At 41.2% G+C, this 27588-nt stretch overlaps 1 protein-coding gene across 3 annotated transcripts in view; it reads left to right on the top strand.

Moving 5' to 3' along the window:
* LOC144679935 (serine/threonine-protein kinase OSR1-like) overlaps positions 1-27588 on the top strand; it is a 246877-nt gene that overhangs the window by 68640 nt on the left and 150649 nt on the right. For all 3 annotated transcript variants that reach the window (XR_013576449.1, XM_078540914.1, XM_078540913.1), the window contains exons 3-4: positions 14690-14798; positions 20634-20775. Coding sequence is in view for 2 of the 3 variants with exons in the window: in XM_078540914.1 (XP_078397040.1) it covers positions 14690-14798; positions 20634-20775 (251 nt within the window). In the remaining variant the exon portion in view is untranslated. The remainder of the gene's footprint in view (positions 1-14689; positions 14799-20633; positions 20776-27588) is intronic.

Genomic DNA, 27588 nt, shown 5'->3' with positions numbered 1-27588 from the left:
CACAAGACCTCATAAACAGCAATGTGATAATAAGATGATCTGTTTTTTGTGATGTTGATTGAGGGATAAATATTGATTAGGACAGCAGGGATGACTCTCCTCCTCTTCTAAATGGTGCTGTGGGATATTTTGCATGCACCTGAGAAGACAAGAATTTTAACATCTCATCTGAAAGGTGGCACCTCTGAAGATGTAGTGCTCCCTATGTAAAGCACTGGAGTATCGCCTTTTTTGATCTTTGTGCTCAAGCCCTGGAGTTGAACTTGAATCTGCAAACTTTTGACTCAAGTAAGAGTTTTGAGTCACAGCTGATACAGTGCTGCATTTTACAGTCTAAAGTCTTTAAAAATCTATTAGTTGGAGGAATGCAATGCTACATTGCAAAATTGCACAACCCAAAAAAATTAGTCAAGTTTTCTGGATGCCTCTGTATGAGATTTGATCTTTGCTTTTTTACGTTTGGCAATAATCAACTAGTTAGACATTAATCAATATTACCCTCTGTTATAGAGTCATAATTATGCAGCACAGAAACAGGCCCATCGTGTCCATGCTGGCCAGCAAGCAGCTATCTGTTCTAATCCCATTTCTAGTGCTTGTCCCCTAGCTCTGTATACTACGGCATTTCAGGTACTCATCCAAATACTAAAATGTTGTGATGGTTCTTACCTCTACCACACACACCCCACCCCGTTCCAAACTCCAGCCACCCTCTGAGTGAAAAGTTTTCCTCAAATCCCCTCTAAACCTCCAGCCCCTTACCTTAAATCTATGCCCCCTGGTTATTGACACCTCCGCTAAGGGAAAACGTTTCTTCCTATCTATCCTATCTATGCCCCTCATAATTTTTGTATACCTTCATCTGGTCCCCTCCTCAACCTTCTCTGCTCTAAGGAAAACAATCCTAGCCTATCCAGTCTCTCTTCATAGCTGAAACGCTCCAGCCCAGGCAACATCCTGGTGAATCTCCTCTGCCCCCTCTCCAGTGCAACCACATCCTTCCTATAGTGTGGCGGCCAGAACTACACACAATACTCCAGTTGTCGCCTAACTAGCGTTTTATACAGCTCCACCATAAACTCCCTGCTGTTATATTCTATGCCTCGGCTAATAAAGGCAATACCCCATATGCCTCCTTAACCACCTTATCTACCTGTGCTGCTCCCTTCAGGGATCCATGGACATGTACACCAATGTCCCTCTGACCCTCTGTACTTCCTAGGGTCCTACCATTTATTGTGTATTCCCTTGCTGTGTTAGTCTTCCCAAAATGCATCACTTCACACTTCTCAGGATTAAATTCCATTTGCTACTGCTTCCATCTTACCAGGCCATCTATATCGCCCTGTAATTGAAGGCTTTTCTCCTCACTATTTACAACACCACCAATTTTCGTGTCACCTGCGAACTTACTGATCATACTTCCTATGTTCACGCCTAAATCATTAATGTAGACTACAAGCAGCAAGGGTCCCAGCACCGATCCCTGCAGTGCACCACTCGTCACAGGCTTCCAATCGCAATCCAGGCTGTCACATGGATGTTCAGTGCACATGATGGTTCACCATGCCCACATCCACATGACCGAGTGACGACCGTATCCTGAACACTCACCTCGGGCGCGTTGTCCTAACCTGCACTCCAAGGCTTTGTGGTTTGCGTGGACCATGAGGGTGACTTTTCAATGTCAACTTAAACATAGTGCAAGGGACTAGAAGCGCACCTCTGTCATTTTCATGGCTATTTTTCCCAAGGGGATACTCAAGTTTGTGCAGCATCATAGCACTCATTGATCTGAAGTCTGTGCTTGAGTGGTTAACAGTAAAGGAGTAATCGCCGGAGTAATCTCAGGAATTAGTGCTGCTTGAGTAGACACAATTGCTGGACTCCAAGCATGTCAATTGAGCTTAAGCTATATGGTCTCAGAGGGTGGAGGGGGATGATGACTGAGATACTGCCAGAATTTGTTACCAGTTGATATGGTTTAAGAGAATCAAGGCTTGGGGACCCAAGTATGCAATGATTGGCATTCTTCCATTTAAGGGAGATGATGGGAATGCAACCTCAGAACTTTGGTGAGGTCAGATGAGATCATCTGCATTTCTTTTGATGTCTAAAGCCGATTCTGGAAAGACAAAAGTCTGCCACAATTTTCACACTTGAATTTGCCCCTTACCGGTGATGCGGGATGGTAACTGCTGACACCTTATTTGCAGGGCTAATGTCTACTTTGGAGCTTCTGAAACCACATGTCGTTTGGTGAATTAATGCCCACAACTGTTGTTGCTATTTGCATGTTTGGGTGCAGTAACATTGTATATTTTCCTAATGTGTAAAACTAATAAGTGTCCTTGTGCTTGATGAGACCATGTTGCCTGTTTAGGTACTGGCATGCAATGTTATCTGGAGCTGAGTGGGAAAATTGCTGCAGTTAAAAGTTTACTCCCCTCTTCCGTCAGTAACCCAGGCTGAATGCAAAGTCACCAACAGTGCCTGGAGTACAGTTTTTAAAAAAAAATGTTATCCTGCACTCTACCAACCGGATTTCTGGGCTTGGGTCTGTTTTTTTTGGACTGGCGATATCAAACTCTCACCAGTTGTTGCTGTTGACGGCCTGCCCTCGCACTGGTCTCAGCCTCCCACTGTTCTGGAGTACCATCTCCCCTTGGCACTGCTCACCCGACTTGAGTGCGCCTGCATTCTTGAGACTTCAACACCTGTGTGATCACCCTGGAACTTTGATTGGATGAAAACACAGAACTTGCCTTGCATCTTAGCTAACCGATGTATTTGATTAACTGAAACCTCCCATTCCTGGAGCATGCCGGATAAGATTCTCCTGTCCCATGAATTTGTGTGGTTTAACTTCTGAAGTACTAAAGAACTGTGGCATTCATAACTTGGTCCTGATCTACTGCGACCAGGCTTTTCACCTTGAAAATGCCTCAGCCTCAAACAAACCATGTATTGCCTCCTCTATATCTGCAATGCAAGGAGAATAGTCACCATCCTGCTCTTTATGGTTCAGTACCATATTAATCAGTGAAGTTACCCATTCTGCTATCAGGGTATTTTGCAATATGGACACAGGCATTGCTCCAGGCTCAGAATAAATGGGGAGGAAAAGATTCAGTTTTTGCTTCTCATCACCCTGCTACATTTTAGTATTGCCAGTGTTACTGATCGTTTGGGGAATCAGAGTTGCTGTGGCAATATGCACTTTTACATGGAAGTTGAGGTCTGGAGCTGTGGATAGCGATGGTAGAGGCTCCAATTTTCTTTCACATGGCTGACCAGGAATCTCACCCGCTCTTGCCACCTGCCATTGGCTTGTGTTTGAAGGATTTGCAGGTTGATAATCAATCTGTTTGGCCTCGTTATGAATGTACCTTTCTTGGCTATCATGTCCTGGTGTGGGACTTGAACCTTCTTCTGGTTCAGAGGCAGGGATGCTATCCACAGTGCCACGAGACATCTTCAGTACTACCAATAGGAATTGTTAATTTTGAGATAAGCTATTGTATTGTTGACAATGTAAGAATGACCATAGACTAGTTGAGATCAAGATTGGTGCTTGTGCTTCTATATTTGGTGTTACTATTCTTGGTATTGCTAGTAGATGATTAATTTCTGTTTACCTATCTAACAAGGAAAATTATAAGGAGGGTCTTGTTTTCCTGTGTGGGTTTGCATGGTGTCTCGGCTTTTTGCGTGGACTTCTCAATTATTACATGTATAGGAGTCTTGCATATCTATATTGACATGTGATGCTTGCTTGTTTTGACTCATTTATCATTTCACACTACCCTGTCAGTTTCAACACCTTGGAAATCTCTGATCTAGGCTCACTTACACTACAACATAGTTCAACACTGTCCAGGACAAATCAACCTTCTAGATGAGACCCCCGTCCACTACCTTAAACATCCACTTGCTCCTCCACTAATACACGTAGCAGCAGTGTGTCCCATATAATGCAACTCATCAAGCCTCCTTTGACAGCAAATCAATGACCTCTGCCCCCTAGAAGGACCAAGGCAGTAGATGCATGAGAACACTACCACATGCAAGTTCCTCTCCAAGCCTAATGAAATCCTGACTTGTAACTATATAACTGTTTCTTCACTGTCATTGGATCAAAATCCTGGAATTCCTTAACAGCACTGTGGGTGCACCTGCACTAGATGAACTACCACCATTCAGGAAGGTGGCTCACCACCACCTTTCGGCAGCAACTGCTGGCCTTGCCAACAATGCCCATATCTCATGAAAAATAAAAGCAAACCTAAAAGAATAACCACTTCAAAGCCACAAAAGGCAGACCCTATGTGACTGTTCTCTCCCTTCCCAACATGTCTGCAACCTTTGACACTTTTCACCATACCAACAATGGTTGCCCAGTTGAATGGAATGGCACTCAACTTGTTCCTCTCTTATCTTAGCCAGAGAATCACCTGCAGTGGTTCTTTTTCTTCTCTCCCCCCCTCTTCACCCCCACCCCCCCTGCACTGTTGCGATTGATACCCTTTCCCCTGCTTCTGCTCCTACTCCAGCTATCTCATCTACATGACATTCGATCATTGCCCAACTGACTGAGACTGCAGTTGCCTTGTTCCTTTCTTATTCGTTGTCAGCGAATCACCTGCAGCGGCTTCTCTTTCCCCTTCTGCACCATTTCTGCTAGCGTCCATCAAGGATCTATCCTTGGCCCCCAACTATTTCTCATCTTTGTGTTCCCTGATGGCTACATTACCCAAAACCACAGCATCTGGTTTCACATGTACACTGAAAACACGCAACTCTACCCCACATCTCTCTTGACCCTTCCACTGTCTCTAAATTGACAAACTGCTTGTCTCTCATCCAATACTAGATTTGCAGAAGTTTCCTCCAACTAAATATCAAGAAGACCGAAGCCATTCTTTGAGGCGGTAACTAGCAGGATAGATAAAGGGAGAACTAGTAGATGTAATGTTTGGATTTCCAAAAGATGTTCGATAAGGTACCGCACGTAAGGCTACTTAAGATAAGAGCCCATGGTGTTGCGGGATAGTATATTAGCATGGATAGAGGATTGGCTAAATAATAGAAGATAAAGTTGGGATAAGGGGGGCATTTTCAGAATGGAAACCTGTAGAGGGATCAGTGCTGCAGCTTTAATTACTTACAATATATATTAATGACTTAGATGAGGGAGGTGAATGTACTATCGACAAATTTGCGCACGATACAAAAATGGGTGGGAAGGCAAGTGGTGAGGATGACACAAAGGGATATAGGTTAAATGAGTGGGCAAAAAAATAGCAGATGGAATATAATGTGGGAAAATGTGAGATTATTCATTTTGGCAGGAAGAATAGAAGAGCTGAATATTATTTAAATGGAGAAGGACTGCAGAAAGCTGCAGCACAGGGATTTGGGAGTCCTTGTGCATGAATCCCAAAAAGCTAACATACAAGTTCAACAGGTAATAGGGAAGGCAAATGGAATGTTGGTCTTTATTTGAAAGGGAATGGAGTATAAAAATAGGGAAGTCTTGCTAAAACTACACAAGGCACTAGTTAGACTGCACCTAGAATACTGTGAACAGTTTTGGCCCCCTTATCTAAGGAAAGAAATACTGGCATTGGAGGCAGTCCAGAGAAGGTTCATTAAATATTCTGGGTATGGAGGGATTTTCTTGAGGGAAGTTTGAGAAGGTTGGGCCTGTACTCATTGGAATTTAGAAGAATGAGAGGCAACCTTATTGAAACATACAATATTCTTAGGGGGCTTGTCAGGGTAGATGCTGAGAGGTTGTTTCCTCTTGTGGGAGAGTCTAGAACCAGAGGGCATAATCTCAGTAAGGAGTCACACATTTTAAGACACAGATGAGGAGGAATTTCTTCTGAGGGTAGTTAATCTGAGGAATTCTTTATCGCAGAAGGCTGAAGAAGCTGGGTCATTAAGTATATTCAAGGTGGAGATTGACAGATTTTTAATGTAATGGAATCGAGGGTTATGGGAAAAGGCAGGAAAGTGGAGTTGAGGATTATCAGACCAGCCATGATCTCATTGAATGGCGGAGCAGACTCGATGGGTCGAGTGGCCTACTTGTGCTCCTACTTATGGTCATTGTTTGTTTGTGGTTCCCTAGGCACACACCTCCACCATTCCACATCTCTCCCTGGCAGCTGTCTGAAACTGAGCCAGAGTGTTTGCAACTTTGGTGTCACTTAACATAAGAATTAGGAGCAGGAGTTGACCACACGGCCCATGGAGCCTGCTCCGTCATTCATTGAGAATGCTTGGGCTTCAACACCATTTTCCCATCTGCTCCCCATACCCGTCAAAATTCCCTGAGAGACCAAAAATCAATCTGTCCTAGCCTTGAATGTGTTCAACGATCCACAATCCTCTGGGGAGGGAATTCCAAGGATTCACAGTCCTTTAAATGAAGAAACTTCTCATATCAGTCCTAAATGATTGACCCCTTTATCCTGACACTGTTTTAAATTCCCTGACCAACAAAAACAATCTATGTCCACCCTATCAAACTCTTTGCAATTTTGCAGATTTCAATGAGATTGCACCTCATTCTTGTAGTTCACCTAAAGAGTATCTTCTAAACTCTAGCGAATATAAGCCCAATTTACTTGATGTCTCATCGTAGGACAACCCCCTCATCCCAGGGACCAATTCGATGAACTTTTGTTGTACCACCTCCAATGCAAGCATATCCTTTCTTAAATATGGAGACCGAAACTGAACACACTACCCCATATATGATTTCATGAAAACGCTGTACAACTGTAGCAAGACTTCTGTACTCGTGCACCCCAATCCCCTTGCAATAAATTTCATATTCAACCCCAAGTTGCAATTCTGACCACACACCAATGAAATTACTGAGACCACCTATTTCCATCTCAGAAACATTGCCCAACTTCACCCCTGCTCAGCTCATCTTCTGAAACCCTCCTTTATTACTTTTAGATTTTACTTTTTCAACACGTTCCTGGCTGTCCTATCATCTTCCTTCCACCTTAACTCTGGTGGTTGTGGAATTGGGTTCCATTCACATATCACTCGTGTGGTCGCTGATCTAGTTTAGCTCCCTGTTAAGCAACACCTTGATTTTTAAAATTTTTTTTTGTCCTGTCTCATCCTTGTCTTCAGATCCCTTCATGGTGCCTCTCCTCCCTATCTGTGTAAACTCCTCCAGCCCGACAGTCCCCCAGATATCTGCGTTCCTCCATTTCTGACCTTTTTTGTATAACCCAAATTTTAATCACTGTGGGCCAGGCTTTCAGTCGTCAAGGTTCTTGAATTCCAAACTTTTGAATTCCCTCCCGAAACCTCTTCACATGTCTACCTCTCTGCATTTGGGTGCTCCATGAAACCTACTCCTTAGGCCAGGTGACTAAAAACTTGGTTAAATATTTCCTTGCGTGGTTCAGTGTCAAATTTTGTTTGTTGTTCCTATGAAGTATCTAAGGACCTTTTACTATGTTAAAGGTGCTATATAAATGGAAGTTGTTGTTGTTGCATGCACCAGTGCTAGTAGAAGCAAACTAGTCCACAACTTCAACTTGCTAAACCACCACCTCTACCATAATGCATCAGATCACATGGTCTTCTCTCATTCAATGCAGCTGTGTGATGTAGGAAGACACATGTAAGGAGAGAATACCTTTGGAAGAAAAGCAGTCGCATTAGTGTTAACCAGGATTTTTGTTTGGAAGTATGTAGTCGTGTGGAATGGTTTGAAAGAATGCTGAACCCTAAAGCTAAAATAGGGTAAGAAAGTTGGACCATGTTTGGCTTGTATCATTTTTGATCACTGAGACACAATGAAGGAATTCAAGACCTAGAGTGAGTACAGAAAGCTCAGACTAATCTTCCAGTGGGCAAGTCTGGAGAATCATGAATTTTTTCAGTCTTGAGCAAGGGGATTGGGAGAAGACCCTATTAAAAGTATATAAGTTGGTGTAGAAAATGTTAACCTAAAAACTCTAAATTCAGTGGCAATTTGCAAAGGAAGGGGGTGCATATACTAGCAAAAGCAAAATTGAAACTTGATGCCAGGAAATTCTTGACAATGGTACGTGATGGGATTTAGATTTCAATGTAGTGTAATGGAAGCAAAAATCTGACAATTTCAATTGGACCCAACAGGGTCTTTCTGAATGAATAAACTGAATGGCTTTCCTTATTCATATCAAGCTCGTGATCTTGTTCTTTTGCCAGAACCAGTTCTGTAATTGGAGCTTATCAGCATCTCTCTGAGGGCATTTCCTGTTGGGAGCCAATGCTTCCACCAAAACAATGGGTGGTGTTCTTTTGTAAATTGATTGTTTGCTGTACTCAGTCCCCAAATAGAAAACCATTTTCCTTTTCTTGCCAATTCAGCCCCTTATCTTTAAATGAAGTATGAGATTGTAATTTGAATTAAAACCTTTAGGCACCTCTGCTCATTAAAATTTTCCAGCTCCTAACTGAATCTCGATCAACATTGAGCAGAATGAAAAGTCCCTGCTTCTGCCATAAGGTATTTTGACTTGAATTACTTTGACACCTGTCAAATCCTTAATTTGCTTGGCTCAAAGTAACTAAACACTGAACAAAGATCCTCATTGCATCTGCAGCTTTTCTTATCTTTAAAAAAAATGCTTTAAAGATATGGCAGAGATTGCATTTTGTTTCTTAATGTCAATTTTTCTAGTGTTTTTCTCTTTCTCGATTTTAAGCAATGAGGAAAGGTAATATGTGGCTTCCGAGAGTTATCAGATGAGCAATTGTTCTGTGTCAATGCTGAATCCTGAAGCAATTACCACTTTTTTTTTGTTGAAACTCTTAAGATGCTGACCCATTTTATGATACAGGTCCATTGGCACTAGCTATCCTCTGGTAGCTCACCTAAATAGTACTATTTTTTTTTGAAAAAAAAGCATTTCATACCTGAAGATTAGTACAGACACTGGTGTTTAAGCAGCTACTGAGTGAATGTAGACCATAAATTTATGAACTGTTGAGCTAGGTGATGGAGATGAAATACATATGTCAAAACCAATGAGTGCACTTCATATAATTATGTAGATATTTGAACCTCATGACCTTCAGTGCCCTGCCCCACCCCTCCCCAAACGCCCTGTGCCTGTAGTAAATGAGTTATATATTTGGGGTTAAAACATGAAACCCCTCCCCGCACACTTTCAGCCAAGGATAGAGAGATTTCAAATCGAGTGGTAGCAGAAGTCACTGCTGGGGGAAAAGAACATCAGCTTATTGGATTGCACTGGTTGGAGTGAACAGAGCATGCAGTTATGGATGCTGGTTAACATGGAGGTGGGGATTTTGATTAAGTTTATATTTATAATGTTAACCAGCGTCTTGCATTGAGCTTTGGTTGGGATTTTAGGACATTGTGTTATATGCGGGTTTACTTAATGTTTTGGCTATTTATATTGCCACCAACTTTTTAAATATTGACATACAAATTCTTTAATTTTATGTGCGAATTGCTGGACGTAAGATTCCAAATTCTATTTGAGACCAGCTGTCTAATAGATGCCTGTCAGAACAGCTGGCATTTTATCCTCTGAATTGTGTCTCTCAATTTGATGGTTATTTAGTCAGTGGAGTCTGTAGAGAACATGCATTATGCTTTTCCTATTCATCGCCTATAATTAAAGATCATGCAGGATAGAACTAATTGAGGGAAGCAACATTAATTATTAAGCAGAGCAGCCTGCATGGGAGGAAATATTAGATGTTATAATTGAAGAGCAGGAAGATCAACATATGAGGTTAATGTCTCCACTATGACCATTCCTTGAGTGTTACCTGAGAGACTGTGAATTATTTGGATTTTATTTTAATATAGAAGTTTGCCTCTTGCTCGTGTTTGTACATATGAGTTACACATTTGGTTTCATCTTTGTTTCTGCAGCTCAAATTGAAATGTACATATGCCTAGTTTGTTGAGAGAGAAACTGCCAAAAATAAGCCGAACTTTAATATTGAAAGTGGGACAAACCTGGCGAATAAGCCACCCAAATTTTGGGAAGGGTGCATTCTTGAAAATTACCCAATGACTATCTAATGAAAGTGTATATTGCATGAAGACAGAGTTGGATATGGCTGTAATGGCTCCCACAGCTGCATAGCCTGCTGATATTTACTGCCTGGGCTCCTACTTGAATTTTCACTTGGATTAGGGACCACTAAGTGCTGATGTTGATGACATTGTACTGTACCTTTTGAGAGGAAGAAGGAAAGCAAATAGAGGGCAGAAAAAAGTGGACTTGCCACTTGCTGATGCAGAGTAGCATTAATGTGGTATTGTTCTCTGGTGTAAATATTTGAGTTAGCATGATATGACCTGATATGAGGGAAGTCCCAAGAATGTGTTCAGCAACCTGTTCATAAAGCCTCATATCCTCTGCTATAAGGAATGTGCTATTGATGGAAGACCTTAACCACAGATGTGCAGTGCTCCCACTAAGCAGTTGGGTGTCCAGCAGGCTGAAATTGGTATTTGCTTAACTTTTGATGGTGTCACTAAGTGGTGGCACATGATGTGTTGTTTCTCCAGTGACCTAATTCAAAAATGGCAGAAATGTACCAGCACTTTGAATATATTATATCCCTGTTGTAATTCCAGGAAACACAAGCCAATTTTCATACTGTAAGGTGTCAAACGACAGTGAGACAAATGTTAATTGAGGGCTAAATTTTAACAAGGGGGACAGTGGAACTCCCTGTTCTTTGAATACTGCCATGGGAACTTTTAAGTCCATCTGAGAGCAAATGTGGGCTTGGCTGCCCATCCCATCTGCAAGGTGACATCTTTGACAGTCCTCAGCACCATCTTGACACTGTCAATGCAGTACAGCCTCAGTACTAAACATGAATGTTGCACTCCCATTACAGGGATCAAATCCAGAATCGTCTGATCTGGGGTGAGAATTGTGCCAGCTGATAACCATACATATATTGCTCCCCAAAAAGTTTTTAAAGCAATGCTTCGTTTGCATATTTTTCTTTTGTTAGCGAGCATCTGCTAGAATACTCATAAATGAAATAGACCTCTTTTTTTCCATTTCCACGTTACTGTACTCTCCCTTTTGTTTAATTTTTAAACCATTATTAGTACTCCCTGCTTTCCTGCACCCCCCCCCAAACCCCTCAATTTCTAGTTTAACCTCCTTGTGACTGACTTATCCTTTGCTGTCCTGACCCTTGTTCACGCCTGTCCCAATGGTGCAGTTCTTTTCCGTCCAAATACAGGTGCCAGTATCCCATGAAATGGAACCCTTTTTTCCCACACCACTCTTTCAGCCACATATTCACCATCCTAATCTGTTTATCCTGTACCAGTTTGCAGTTAGCTTGGCTAATAAGACAGAGATTATAACCCTTGAGATCCTAATTTAGGTCCTCTCCATGTAAGACCTCTTGCTTGGCCTTTCCCCATGACATTGTTCCCAACATGGTCCACAACAACTGAATCCTCCCTGCTCTCTTTCCCACCTCCACTCTCTAAGATGCTGTCAAGCTGATTTGAGGCGTTCCTCACCCTGGCACTTAGCATGAGACTCTCATCTTCCTTACGAAAGATGTGCCTGTCTCCCTAGTTATTGAATACAGTTGTAATCATATCTTTTAAAATGAAGTATTAAATCAGAAAATATAGTAAGTAGACTGAAACTCAAATGCATAAAATACAGTGGTCCATTCGGTCTCTCTTCAGGTACCATACCCGTAAGAGGGCATTGGCAACCATGGACTTCCCATGTTAATCTTGTTGTAGATGTGTGGATCATCTTTGGTTCATCCATCTGGTTTGCAAGGTTCTTGAAAAAGATTGAAGGAGATAATGAACAACTTCCTTTACCATTGATCTTTCTCATCAGCATCAGACTTTCTAAATCTTGATTTTTATTACATGCCTGAGAAATACCAACTGCCTCTTCCTGATCTTGGTCAGCAGAGTTCTTTTGACTTCAGGTTTTGTAAACACATCGTTGGTATTTTGACATGTCCAAGATATCTTCATTATTCGCCTCAAAAACCACAACTGTGTCCTCAATTCTTATCTGCATTGTTTCACATGCTCACTTCCATATATCAAAATTGGTATGACGTAGCATTCCAGGATTCTCGGCTTTGTTTTCGTGGCTAATTTTGAGTTGATATCTTCTTCATTTTTGAAATGCATCTTTAGCCGTTCCAATCCTTCATCTTATTTCTTGGTTGCCCTTTCCGTTTTATGTTAACATAATTCCTAGGCAACAAAATTTGTCTACCTGTTTGACCTTTCCATTCTTCACTGTGATCTTACATTCAGGTCCGATTTTTCTTTTTGGACACTACAAGACACTTGTATTTTTACAATTTATGCTCAGCCCTTCTCACTTTCACTCACTACACCATCCAAAATCTTTTGCAGGTTTTGCTCAGTGCCATCGGCATATCTTAATATTAAAATTCTAACCTCCAACTAATAGTCCAGGAAGGTTTTCACTATACAAATGGAATAAATCTGAGGGAAAGAACATGCCCGTCTGATTGATCTAAGCGATTTTAAGATTAAAAGAGTATTCTCAACTTTTACGCTGCATAAAGATTACTTATCACGCTAAGATCTCTGCCATCAAGTCGAGGGACTCTAACATGCTCATTGGCTCTTCATGTTTCACCTTAATGCCTTACTGTAATTGATAAATCCCAGAAGACTTAAGTAAATCAATATTTATTGTGCTCATTACAAAGCCTGGAGCAATTGAATATAAACTCCATTGCACTATCAGTCTGAGTCACATTACTAAGATCCTTCTTTGAGTACTGATGAATGGGCCAGGAGCAAGATAAAGCCAGAAATTTCAGCTCTTCAATGTGGTTTTGTAGAAGATAGAGGAACAAGAAATGTTATCTTTATGGTATGCATGCTATCAGAAAGAGCCATAGAGATGAAAAAAAGATGTATTCATGAGTTTTATTGATTTATATCATAAGGTCCATTCAGTACTGAATGTAAAAGCCACCGTAACATTTAAATACAACTTATTCAGGTCTTGGCCTTTTTTTGGTATTCATTATATCAAGAGGTCCACTCAAACATTAACTGATTTTCCTGTTCCAGATGCTGATTGCGGCACCTTTATAGGATTATGTATTTTTATTCATAAGTTTTTAAATGTTCATAATTTCTCATTAATTTACTCTGGGACTTTTTTTGTCTCAATTGAGTAAAATAGGAATATTTCTCACTGATAAGATGACATTTTCACAGTTGTACATTGCATGTTATGGGATAGGAACTTGTTAACCTGAATCAAGAGAAACCCTATAACTCAAAAGCCCTCCATGATGCTGTGATCATGCATTGTAAGTTTCAGTGAAAGAGTGAACTGAAAGATTACCTTCATCTGGGCATCTCTACTATGGCTTCTACTTCCTGTACATTATTACAGTATTAGATCCACTAAAGATCCATCCTTGACCTTTTCTTCTTCATGTTTGTGCTGCCCCTTGTCTACTACAAACGAGATCAGCTTGTACTTGTATATGTACACTGGTGTCCAGCTTTACCCCTTGGCCTCCACATTGATCACTCCAGTGCCTTGATGTCTATTGAATGAGCTACAATTTCTCCCAGCTAAACATTCAGAAGTCCAAATCCACTAACTTTGTTCCTATGACATCTCCAGATTCGACCACTGTTTTCATGGCTGTTCTTTTCATGGTAATCTTCAGTGGACTTGGAACTGCTTGCGTATCCTATCCTCCCAAGTCCCACTCATGTGTTGCACCTGCCTTTACTGGCCTATGTTGGCTCCTGGCCCTCCAACAATTCAAATTTAAAATTCTCACCCTATGTTGACATCCCTTCATGGACTAATTTCTCCTTATCTCTCTAATCTCCTCTAGCCCTGCAACCCATCTCTCTTGAACTCTTTGTTCCTTTGACTCCACACATAATGTATTCTGTCTCCCTTCACCCATCAGTAACCGTGCCTTCAGTCACCTGGGCTCATGCTGTAGAATTCTTTTGCTGACCCCTTAATCACCTTCCCCTTGTTCAAATACCACCCATTTTTAACCAGTTTTTAAAATCTCTGCTTTCCAAACCCCTCCTAACTTAAGCTCAATTAAATCATTTTGATCTTTTCTGCTCTTGTAAAAATTGTTCCTTGGGTCTGGAAGCATCAGTGGAGAGAGAAAGAGTTAGCATTTCAGATTGATGGCCTATCATCAGAAATTCCTCCTACAGCATAGTTCCAAGAGACTTAAAACTCATTCCATGGCACCGTCTATTGGTCAGAGCCTGCAGCTACAATGTGACAGTTGACATCAGAAATATTAACCTATCAAAATGTTGACAGTGTGACAAAATGGTGACAACCAAAAGTAAGGATTGTAGGCAGAAAGTGTGCCCAAGACTAAATGTTTCATAATGTATGGATTCGAATAATCATGTTAAACATGGTAAAATATTATTTTAAGGACCGTAACTTCTGATTTTCAAGTTTGTAAGTTGAAAGGTGTGATTGGAATAGTAACGTTTTTATTGTTAACATGTGTTCTCGCACAAAGTTTGTAATACCTCAAAGTAGGTGACTTGTTTTTGTATCATTTTTGGAGAGTTGGTTCTTCTTTAGGAAAATATTGTCAATGTCTAATGGAAATCCCATTCTCTCAACAGAAAGAAATTCAAGCAATGAGTCAGTGCCATCACCGGAACATTGTGTCATATTACACCTCATTTGTGGTAAAGGATGAACTTTGGTTGGTGATGAAGTTGCTCAGTGGTGGTGAGTGTTTGTTCTAACACTTCTACAGACTGGAAGGCTCTACCTTCAATCTCCTGTCTCTTGTTGAGCTAGATTTATTCAAACTTTGTGACGTTTATTATGACGTGCCAGGCAGACCAAATCCACGAGGGAAACTTGGTCATGCTATCACAATGGTTTTGCAATTTGTATGTATTATGAGATGCATGCACTGAATTCAGAAGTAATAAGCCCACCAAGACTTTCAGAGATTTTTAAAAATTAAATTAAAATATTTATTAACAAAAGAAAAAATGTCAAGTGCATACATAAGACTAGAAATTACTTCTATAATAACTCCTAAAATTCCTAATTTACCTGACCCCCAGTTACACTCACTTAAAAGGCAATGATCCAAAAATAGATTTTAAACTGACCCACCAAATTAACACAATACCCTGGACAGTCGAATTCCAAATGGCTTTTCTGCAGCTTCAGCTCTTAAGACAGCACAAATGCTGGAGGCTTCATTAAGGCCTCTACGCATTTTTCTGTTAGATCTTAAATGGCCTTCTCACATTCAGCCCTTCATTCTCCTTTTATATATGTTTCTATATATAAATTCTATTGTTTCATAGGCCTTTGAAACTATCTTCCCCACAATATAAAAACTTCCATGTTGCTACTATTTATTGTCAGTAACCTTTGGGAAAAATAAACACATTCCTTAGCCTTGCTTATCTGGCTAGTTGCAAACAGACTCAGATCCCTTTGAAATCCAAATCTCCCTTCATTTATCTAAAAATGCAAATCCTCTTCACACCTTACATGCTAAGCCAGCATCCATGTTTATTCATTAGCATGTCAAGCACCTAGCTTCTTTTGAGTTAAAGCTTGCAATCTACTTGACTCCAAATGTAATTAAATCTCACAGACCCAACTATGCTTACCCCCATAAATTTACTTTACCCCCATAAATAAACCAGAAAAATATTATGAAAATTATACTTTCATGACAAGTTGGGTTGTTCCAATTGATCACGTGTTGGAGTAGCACATAGAGAAACCATCCCTGATTGCTGGGATGAAGTGCAGAAAAGAGCTTCCCTAATCCTTGAAGTAATAGAGGAGCCTTCCCCTACTGTTGCTGTAGAAGTCAGCTTTCAGAAATTTTGACTATTTAATTTAAGATCTTAACATTGATAATCAGAAGTCCAAAGTTAAATCCTGCACAAATTCAACCCACAACAGTGCCTGGGGATTCAAATTACAATTCGGCACTTACTTGGCCCAGTCAAAGCTTCAGAGAAATTATTGGCCAAAAAACTTGCATTTAGCCTTTAAACAGAGATACTGTGTTGTGCTTTGATATTTTCTGCCTTGAGGAATATTATGTAATACAATGAATTCACTATAAATGTTCTCTTTATTCACATTGGTGACTAAATTAGCCAGTTAGTCTTTAATTGGCCTTATTTTACTAAATTGAGCATAAGAAATAGTAGGCCATTTGTCTTTCAAGCCTGCTCTGCCATTCAGTCTTTATCCCACCCTTCATTTTCCTTCCTGCACTTCACCTTCCTTCACTATCCTTGTAGCTCTTAATTCCCTTGGTACCCAAAAATCTATCATCCTGTTTCTTGAATATACACATCAACTGAGCATCTGCAGTCATAAAAACAAAAAACTGTGGATGCTGGAAATCCAAAACAAAAACAGAAACAGAAATACCTGGAAAAACTCAGCAGGTCTGGCAGCATCGGCGGAGAAGAGTACAGTTGACCGTACTTTGGGCTAGAAAATTCCAAAGATTCACAGTCCACTGAGATGAGAAATTTCTTCACCCAGAGAGTGGTGAGCTTATGGAATTCACTACCACAGAAAGCAGTTGAGGCCAAAACATTGCATGTTTTCAAGAAGGAGTTAGATATAGCTCTTGGGGTGAAAGGGGTCAAAGGATATGGGGAGAAAGTGGGAGCAGGTTATTGAGTTGGATGATCAGCCATGATAATGAATGGTGGAGCAGGCTCGAAGGGCCGAATGGCCTACTCCTCCCATTTTCTATGTTTCTCTGAGTGGAGAAATTTCTCCTTGCCTCAGTCCTAAATGAGTGACCCCCTATTCTAAGACTCTGATGTTGTGGGGAGCATGTTTTCTTGGCATCTACCCTGTTATGCCCTTTAATTTTATATGTTTCAATTAGACTATCTCTCATTCTTTTAAACTTCAGAGAACATAGGCTTAGTCTACTCAGCCTTTCAGTGTAAGACAATTCCTCGCATCCCGATTTCGTTGCATTTCTTCTAGGGCGAGTATGCCCTTCCTTGGGTAAAGAGACCAAAGCTTCTCTCTCTATTCCAGGTGTAGCCTCACCAGTGCCCTGTACAATTGTAGTAAAAGTTCTTCATTCTATACTCGAATCCCTTTCAAACAGAAGTTTTCTCACAAGGATCAGTGCTGGGACCAATTTAGATTGACAGCTTGGGCTTGGAATCAGAAACACAGTCTCCAAATTTGAGGATGATATCAAGTTGAGACAAATAGTTAATACTGAGGACTGCACCATTTTACAGGAGAACATATATACCCATTCTGCAAATGTTAATTTGTCAAATGAAGTTTAATGCAACATAAGGGAGTACATTTGTTTGGAAGAATGGGACATCACTAATTACTTGGGAGATACAAGCCTTGGTGTGGTAGAGAACAAAGATGTCGGAGTACAAATACACCAATCACTGGAAGTTGTGCCACACATTAGCAAAGCTGTTGAAAAACAAACCAAGAACTAGGCTTTCCTTCTAGAAGGATAGAATTGAAAGATAGAGAAGTTATGTTAAACTTGTATCAAACTGTAGTCTGACCACATTTCGACTACTATGTGCGGTTCTGTTCACCAAATTATAAAAAGGATATAAAGGCACTGGAGAGGGTGCAAGGAAGATTTACAAGGGTGATACCAGAAATACTTGGTATCCGTCATCAGGAAAGGATTAACAGATTTCTTGAAAAGAGGCGGCTGAGGGTGACCTAATTATAGTGGTGATCATCAAAGGCAGATTCTCTGCTCGTTTCTCCAGATCCCATGTCCTGTGCTTTCCTGTTCAAATCGCTCATAAGAGCCTCCCATTTTCAGCTTCCATGAACATTGAGCAATAAGACTAGGGAAAAGAATACATGAGATGGTTTCCCGATGACTGTGTGCTTAAAGGAAATGAGTCCCCTTCCCAAAGCATCCTCTGCACGTAAGCAACTGTTGTCCCTTGTTGTTCTAGCTCTCCGCCATCACCACTGAAAATTTTCTGTTCTCTATTGGCCATGGCTTGTAACCCTGATCATGGGACACTGACCTGAGTTTGGGGCAAGTAGCAAAAGGACAGGCTGACTACTTCGTGAAATCTCTAATGATACGAACAAGGAGCAGGAGCAGGCCATTCGGCCCCTTGAACCTGTTCCACCATTCAATAAAATCATTTGAGTAACCTCAAATCTGCATCCTGCCTACTCCTGATAACCTATCATCCCCTTGCTTACCAAGAATCTGCCTAGCTCTGCCTTAAAAATATTCAAAGACTGCTTTCACCACCTTTTCAGGAAGTATTCCAAGGACTCACGACCCTCAGAAACAATTTTGCCTCATCTCCGTTTTAAATGGGCGACTCATTTTTAAACTGTGACCCTGAGTTCTAGATTCTCCGACAAGAGGAAACATCCGCTCCACATCAAGACCCCTCAGGATCTTATGTTTCAATCAAGTCAAATCTTACTCTTCTAAATTCCAGCGGGATACAGCTCAGCCTGTCCAACTTTTTCTCATAAGACAACCTACCCATTCCAGGTGTTAAAATACTCATAAAACAACACAGTACTTACAATACTGATAAAACCTAGTTTCTAATAGTACCAGTTACTGATTTACCTGCTCATTCTCTGCACAAAAATAGAAATCAAATATTGGAGGCTGAAAGAGCGGAAGGAAAAGCATCTCCTCCCCGTCCCTCACTGAACTTCCCACTCAGCACACTTTACTACTTGCATTAAACCTTACCTAAAGCACCTCTTTTCCCCAATGCACCGAATTCCCACTTTGAAACAAATTCCCAATTGTACACTCACTCAGGCGAAGCCTCCCTCTCTGTGCGACCTTACTGATCTTCCTACCCTAGGTGACCTAATAGATGCTTTTAAAATTATGAAGGTTTTGATAGTGTGGAGACGGAGAATTTTTTCTCTTGTCAGGAGGACCATAGCTGGAGCCATCAATATAAGGTGGTTGCCAAGAAATCCAATAGGGAATTTAGAAGAAACTTCCTTACCCAGAGTGGTGAGAATATGGAACTTGCCGGCACAGAGTGGTTGAAGTGAATAGCATAGATGTAGTTAAGAGGAAACAGGGTAAGCATTTTGTGAGAGTAGGGAATAGAGGGCCACGACAATAGATTTAGATAAGGTGTGCTTATCTAGTTTCCCTTTAAGTGCATCAATGCTATTTGCCTCAACTACTCCATATGATAGTAAGTTACACAAGCAAACTACTCCTTGGATAAATAGGTTTCTCCTGAATTTCTGATCGAATTTATCAGTGACTGTCTTATATTTGTGACTCCTATTTGTATAGACTGCTCTTAAATACCACCACTGAGAAAGGAAGACTCTACGAGAAGAATGGACCCTCCATGGCTTGTGAAGGAAGTTGTGTGGTTTCAAATTTAAAGGAAAGGCAGCTCGAGGGATGAGGAACTTCAGTTGCATAGACTCAAGAAGTTGGGACTGTTTCTCTTGGAGAAGAGAAGGTTGAGGAGGTTTGATAGAGATACTCAAAATCATGAGGAATCTGGACCCTGTAAATAGGGAGAAACCTTTGCCATTGTTAGAAGGATCAAGAACAAGAGGGCACAGATTTAAGGTAATTGGCAAAAGAAGCAAAGGAGACATGAGAAACTTTTTTTCACGCAGCTGGATCTTGAATGTGCTGCCTGAGTATGATGGAGACTGGTTCAATCAAGGCATTCAAGGGGGAATTGGATTACTGTCTGACAAGAAAGAATGGGCAGGGCTATATGGAGAAGGTGGGGGAATGGCACTAGGTGAATCGTTCCTTTGGAGAGCCAGCGCAGACCTGCAGGTTGAATGACCACCTTCTGTACTGTAACAATTCTGTGAAAGATGGTAGAAAGCTTGAGTGGAGTGTAATTGTTTGTATGGACTGGTTGGGCTGAATAGCCTGTTTCTGTGCCATATATCCTATGTAGTACTAAGTTGTTTTTTTGAAAAAAAAACACAAGGATGCAGTTGTCAGGGGGATTTGTTGCCAACTAATCCCATTAATTTTTCTAATACTATTTGTTTGCTTGTACTGATTTCTTTAAGTTTCCCCTTCTCACTGGACCTTTGGTTCCCCATTATTTCTGGACTGTTTTGAGTGTAATTTCCTGATTTGTACTCTACCCTACATTACAAATACTGTTGGGGGCCTATAAACAACTTCCACTGATGTTTTCCGCCCTTTGCTGTTTCTTAGCTCCATAAAAACTGTACTTGCTGATTTTCAGAGCTAAGATTTTTTCCACTGTCTTTATCCCATCCTTCATTTTCAGTGCTACCCCTCACCCTATCTCTTCTAAAAGCTAAGCATCCTGGAATATTTTGTTCCCAACATTGACCATTTAGCCACTTAACAAAGCCAAGGTTGCTATTGGTCTGTCTTTTTGAAGCTAGGAGAATTGCTTGTGGGTAATGTAACCCAGTTACTAACTGTGATGGCAAAAAACAAAAGATAATTTTTGCTTCACAAATATTTTAGAATTGGGCCAATTTATTGATTGAAGAATTTAAACAAATGGTACTTTGCCTTAATGCCTTTTCTCTCCATTCCAGGATCTGTGCTCGATATCATTAAACATGTAGTAGCGAGGGGGGATCACAAGAATGGTGTTTTGGAGGAGGCAGTTATAGCCACAATTCTGAAAGAAGTACTGGAGGGACTGGATTACCTGCATAAGAATGGGCAGATTCACAGGTAAGCACAATTTGACCTGGTCCAGTACTGTGGCACACGATAGGTATCAAAGATGAGTGTGACTCGAGTTTGGAGATGTAGAATCTTCATTTTTGCTTTAATGGAACATTTATAGCAACATATGATAGATCCTCTAAGTCATCAAAGATAATATTACCAGCACACCCTACATTATGTGGATGGAATCTTTCTGGTCCTGTGGAGATGGGTTTGAAGGTGGGACCAGAAGCAAAATCTCATGCTGGGTCAGCTCTGTGTTCCTGCCTCAGCAATCTTGCCAGATTAGCTAATTAAGTACCAAATAAGGGACAAATTGGTGCCAATGGGATATTCCTGGCAGCAGACGCAACTGGAGGCGGTCTCACAGTAGCAGGCTGGAGTGATCAGCAGGGTCTCCTTCAATTTACCTCACCCCGTCTCTCTGAAAATAAGGGTACCAGGGGGTCATAGCTGTGGCTGCCAGCTACCCTTGGCCCTCCACGCTGATGCCCTGACCCTGATGTGGCTATACTCAGGAGTGTTGATGAGGGTAATGCATTTGATGTGGTCTACGTGGACTTTAGCAAGGCTTTTGATAAGGTCCCTCATGGCAGACTGTTGAAGAAAGTAAGAGCCCATGGGATCCAAGGCAAAGTGGCACGTTGGATCCAAAATTGGCTGAGAGGCAGGAAACAGAGGGTGATGGTAAGCAGGGAGGTTATGCTGAAACTGTATAAAACGCTGGTTGTGCCACAACTGAAGTACTGCATGCAGTTCTGGCCACCACATTTTAAGAAGGATGTGATTGCACTGGAGAGGGTGCAGAGGAGATTTACCAGGATGCTGGAGGGTCTGAGCTATGAGGAAAGATTGGATAGGCTGGGGTTGTTTTCTTCGGAGCGATGAAAGTTGAGAGGGGACCTGATAGAGGTGTGTAAGATTGTGGAGCATAAGTTGGATAGGAAGGCACTTTTTCCATTAGTAGAGGGGTCAATACCAGGGAGTATAGATTTAAAGTAAGAGGTAGAAAGGCTAAGAGGGGAGCGGAGGAGAAATTTTTTTCACCCAGAGGAGTGAACCACGGGAGTCTGGAACTCTCTGCCTGAAAGGGTGGTTGAGCCAGAAACACTCATAACATTTAAGTATTTAGATGTTCACTTGCGCTACCATAGCCTCCAGGGTTATGGGTCAAGTGCTGGACAATGGGACTAGTGTTGTCCGATCTTTGACTGGTGCGGACACAATGGGCTGAATGGCCTCCTGTGCTATAAACACCTGAGTCTGAGTAAAAGTTGTTAAAAAATGTTAAGTCTGAGAATTGGGAGCATTTTAAAATTCTGTGAAGGAGGACCAAAAAAAATTTAAGAAGTGGAAATACAATGAGTATAAACTAGTGAGAAACATAAAAGCGGATAGTAAAAGCTATGTAAAAAGGAACCATTTATTATGGGGAATAAGGAAATGGCAAAGAAACTTAACAAATACTTTGTCTGTCTTCAAGGAGGAAAATATTACAAAACCTCCCAGAAATAATGGAGAATCAAGGGACTAGTGTAAATGAGGAACTGCAAAATATTAACATTTGTAAAATGAGAAATTAATGGGACTTAAAGTAGGTAAATCTCCTGGACCTGATGATCTACAGCCCAGAGTGTTGAAAGAGGTGGTTGCAGAGAAAGTAGATCTATTCATGGTCATCTTTCAAAATTCTATAGACTCTGGAATGGTTCCTGCAGATTAGAAGCTGGCAAATGTTACCTCACTATTTAAGAATGGAAGGAAGAGAATAAACTGAACTATAGATCTGTTAGCCTGGCATTAGTAGTTGGGAAAATGCTAGCATCTATAATAAAAGGTGTGATAACAGGACACTTAGAAAATAATGGCAGGATTAGGCAAAGCCACTGTGGATTTATGAAAGGGAAATCATGTCTGACCAGCCTTTTGGAGTTTTTTCAGGATGTAGCTCACAGAATAGATAAGGGGGAACCAGTGGATGTGGTAAATTCAGATTTCCAGAGAGCTTTTCATAACGTCCCACACAAGAGGTTAGGGGTAGCCGATGGCTTAGTGGTATTGTTGCTGGACTAGTAATCCAGAAACCCAGGGTAATGCCCTGGAGTCCTGGGTTCAAATCTCTCCATGGCAGATGGTGGAATTTGAATTCAATAAAAATCTGGAATTAAAAGTCTAATGATAACCATGAAACTACTGTCAATTGTTTTAAAAACCCATTTGGTTCACTAATGCCCTTTAGGGAAGGAAATCTGTCGTCCTCACCTAACTTATGACTCCAGACTCACAGCAATGTGGTTGACTCTTAAATGCCCTCTGAACAAGGGCAGATAGGGATGGGCAATAAATGTGGATTCCCACATCCCATGAATGAATTAAAAAAAAAAATTAGAGCACATGGGATTGGGGGTAATATACTGGCATGGATTGAAAACTGATTAACAAATAGAAAACAGTAACAATAAATGGGTCATTTTCAGGTTGGCAGGCAGCGACTAGTGGGGTACCGCAAGGATCAGTGCTTGGCCCCCAGCTATTCTCAATCGCTGTCAATGATTTTATGGGGATTAAATGTAATATTACCATGTTTATAGATGACAGAAAACTAGGTGGATGTGAGAGTTGAGAGGAGGATGCAAAGACACTTCAAGGGGATTTGGAGAGGCTAAGCGAGTGGACAAAAAATTGGTAGATGAAATACCATGTGGAGAAATGTGAGGTTACCCAATTTGGTAGAAAAAGCAGAAGTAGAGTATTTCTTAAATGCTGAAAGGCTGGCAAGTGTTGAAATTCAAAGGGATTTGTGTGTCCTTGTTCCTGAGTCACTGAAAGCTAACATGCAAGTACAGCAAGCAATTAGAAGGCAAAAGGTATGTTGGCCTTTATTACAAGAGGATTTGAGTATAGGAGGAAAATGTCTTACTGCTGCAATTATATAGAGCCTTGACACCACACCTGCAGTATTATGTGCAGTTTTGGTCTCCTTGAGTAAGGAAAGATGTACTTGCCAAGGAGAGAGTGCAACGAAGGTTCACTAAATTAATTCCTGGGATGGAGGGATTGTCCGATGAGGAAAGATTAAATAGATTTGGCCTTAGAGTTTAAAAGAATGAGGCGATCTCATTCAAATATACAAAATTCTTGCAGGGCTCAACAGGATGTTTCCCTTGGCTGGGGGGTCTAGAAGCAGGGGACTCAGTCTCAGAATAAACAGCAGGCCATTTAGGACTAAGATGAAGAGGAACTTCTTCACTTGGGTAGTGAATCTTTGGAATTCTCTACCCTAGACTGCTTTGGAGGCTTAATCATTGAGTTTGTTCAAGACAGATTAATAGATTTCTACATATTAAAAACAATAAGGGAAATGGGGATAGTGCAGGAAAATGGTGTTGAAGTAGAAGGTAAGTCATGATCTCATTGAATAGTAGAGTGGACTCAAAGGGCTGAATGGCCTATTCCTCCTGTTTCTTATGTTCCCAACCTGCCATCTGAAGAGTAAGTGGAGAACAAATTCCCAATGATCACAGCAGACCCACAGCAATTTAATGCTCCCTCACTTGGGCAGAAGTCCTGTCTCAGAGCTGCCAGCCAGTCTGATTGGCTGGCAGTAGTGACTGAAGCAATCCCCAGATTCCATGTCCCGGAGTCCAGCCCCAGTAAGTACAGGGAGTCTCATGGTGGGGTTGCGGTCTTGATGGAAAGGCTGGAGGTGGGGGGGGGAAGCACCCACAGAGTACAGACCTTAAAGTAAGTTGGTGAGGCCTGCCTGATGTGGAAAGGGGTCCTTGAGGGAGGTGACTCTTTACCCTCCAAACCCCCCCACCCCACCCAATCCCCATCCCAGCTGAGCAAGGTGACTTGTCAGGTTCACCCCCTGTCACTGTCTACCCTCAGCCTCAAAATTGAGGCTGGGCTGGAAGCTGCTCTTAAGTGACCAATACATAGCCATTTAAGGCCTTCAACTGGGGTGGGGGTAAGCACACTGTCCTAGGCATCGCCTACTCCATTTAAAATTGTGGAAAGGCTGTTGGGGAAAGAAGGGTGGTGGGAAAGCCACCCAAGGAATTTTATGGGTCCCCTTGCCTGTAAACCCATCAGCGGGGAACCATCAAATTCTCCTCATTCTGTCTAATTTGGGTTAAATTCTCCATTTGCCCGTACTCAATGTGTGAGAAATCTAGCCCCTAGTTGGCACTGTCACCTGCCAGCTTGACAATAGCATTTTGGGTTTGATATCCTTCAAATACCTGGTGGCAACAAAAAAAATTGCTTGGGCAATTTTTTTGAGAGAGAAAGAAGTGCTCCACCACTGTTATGCCCTGGGCAATCAACAGACATGCTATAGGCAGGTGAATGGAGCAGCACAGTCAGGAGCTTTCCTTCACAAGGATAAAACTGAGCCAGCATGGGTGATCTGGAACCATTTAGATAAATTGGGCGAGTACCTGGGTTATGATTTTGAAGTAATTACTTGCTTTTAGTTACCTAATATTGATGTAGTAATTCTTCTAAATGTTGTGGATGATACATAAATCTGAACTTGCTTTCTAATTATAGCAAGAAAGCTATGGTTTCCACAGCTTGGTGTGCATTGCTGCGGTGGAATGCAGAGTCCATCCTGTGAAAATAGTTGCTTGATATGTAATTGAGATTCAGTGCTGAATAATTAGAATCTCAGTGTAAAGTTTGCAGTGCATTTAAAATGAGATTCCTTTTTTGATTTCTCTGTCCTCAGTTACCTAGATAAGTGCATGAATAGCTTTATTTTAAAAAAATTGAAAAAAATTACGGGGCAAAGCTGGCCATGGCGATACCAAAAAGAACAGAGTAAAACAACAGTGATAATATAGTGCAGCACTCTGTACCCCTTTGTAGAAATCTAATGGCTGTGTACATGGTTAAGATTCTCAGAATTGCAGAATTGTTACAGCATAGGAGGAGTCCATTTGGCATGTCATGTCTGTGCTTTCTCTCTGAAAATACAATTCACTAGTGCCACTCCCTTGCCTTCTCTCTGGAGCTCTGCACATTTCCTTTTTAGATAATAATCCAGTTCCTCCTTGAATGTCTTGATTGAACTTGCCTCCACCAGTGTCAGGCAGTGCATTCTAGATCCTAACTACTTGCTAAATGAAAAGATTTTTCCTTGTGTTGCCATTACTTCTATTGCCAGTTACTTTAAATCTGTTCCATCTGGTTCTTAGTCCTTTCGCAAGTGGGAACAGTTTCTCTCTATCTACTCTGTCCAGACCCTTCATGATTTTGAATACCCCTATCAATTTCCACTTGACCTCTTCAAGGAAAACAGTCCCAACTTCTCTAGTCTATCTACTTAACTGAAGTTCCTATTCCCTGGAACCGTTCTTGTGAACCCTCATCCCTGGAACCATTCTAATGAATATTTTCTGCACACTCTCTAATGGCTTCACATCATTTCTAAAGTTGCACTGGACGCAGTACTCCAATTGAGGCCAAACCAGTGTCCTACGCAAGTATAATGTAACTTCCTTGCTTTTATACTTTATGCTCCTATTGGTAAAGCCAAGGATGCTGCATGTTGTATTAACTGTGTTCTGAAACTGCCCTGCAACCTTCAATGACTTATGCAGATATGCACCCAAGTCCCTCTGCTCTCGCACCCCTTTGGAGTTGTATCCTTTATTTTATATTGTTTCTCTGCGTTCTTTCTACCAAAGTGAATCACTTCACACTTCCCTGCATTGAATTTCATTTATTTGTCTGCCCCCGAACCTGTCTGTGACCTTTTCTGAAGTTTTTCACTATCCTCCGCACAGTTCACAATACTTCCACGTTTCGTATCATCTGTGCAAATTTTGAAATTGTGCCCTGTACACAAGTCTATGTCATTAATATATATCAGAGCAGAGGTTCGAACACTAACCCTTCGGAATATGCAATAAACCTTCCTCCTGTTTGGAAAATATCCATTAACCACTATTCTGTTTCTTGTCACTCAGCCAATTTGTATCCATGGTGCTACTGTTGACTCCATGAGCTCTAACTCCACCCACAAGCCTGTTTTGCGACACTATCTCAAACGCCTTTTGGAAGTCCCTGTACAGTGCATCAATCTCATCAACCCTGTTATCTCCACCAAAAAAGTTAAACACAATTCGCCCTCAAGTACATGCTAGCTTTCCTTAAGTAATATAACTTAATTTGCTGAAGTGTCTATTAATTTTGTCCTGAATTATTGTTTCTAGATGCTTCCCAACACTGAGGTTAAACTGACGGGCTGATAGTTGCTGGGCTTATTTTTACATCCTTTTTGAACAAGTGTATAATGTTTGCAATTCTCTAGCCCTCTGGCACCACACCTTAGTCAAATAAAAACTGCAAAATTATGGCCAGCGCCTCCACAATTTCCACCTTCATTTCCCTTCGTATTCTTGGATGCATTGTGTCCAGTCCTGGTGCTTTATCAACTTCTACGGGCAGACAAACTTTCAAGTATCTGAATTAACCTTCTCTTTCACCATGACATGCGCAGCAGCATCTTCATTGGTAAAGACGTAAAGACAGATGCAAGGTATTAATTTAATACCTCAGCCATGCCCCCCCACCCCCCAAACCACCACCACCACCACCTGCTTTCCATTTGCAAATCCCATTTTCAGTTCCTAATCAGCCCCACCCCTCCTCCTCTTACCAGCCTTTTTACTATTGATATGCCATTTGAAAACCTTTGGGCTCCCTTTTATGTTAGCTGCCAGTCTCCTCTCATGTCCTGGGATTCTCATATTTGCTTTTTCAGTTTCCTTCTGAACCTTCTATATCCAGCCAGGTTCTTGGTTGTAT

This window comes from Cetorhinus maximus, chromosome 4 (assembly GCF_964194155.1).
Source record: "Cetorhinus maximus chromosome 4, sCetMax3.hap1.1, whole genome shotgun sequence".
In the NCBI taxonomy this organism is placed as follows: domain Eukaryota; kingdom Metazoa; phylum Chordata; class Chondrichthyes; order Lamniformes; family Cetorhinidae; genus Cetorhinus; species Cetorhinus maximus.
The sequence above is the reverse complement of the archived record's forward strand: the minus strand, read 5'-3'. Positions and strand labels throughout refer to the sequence as shown.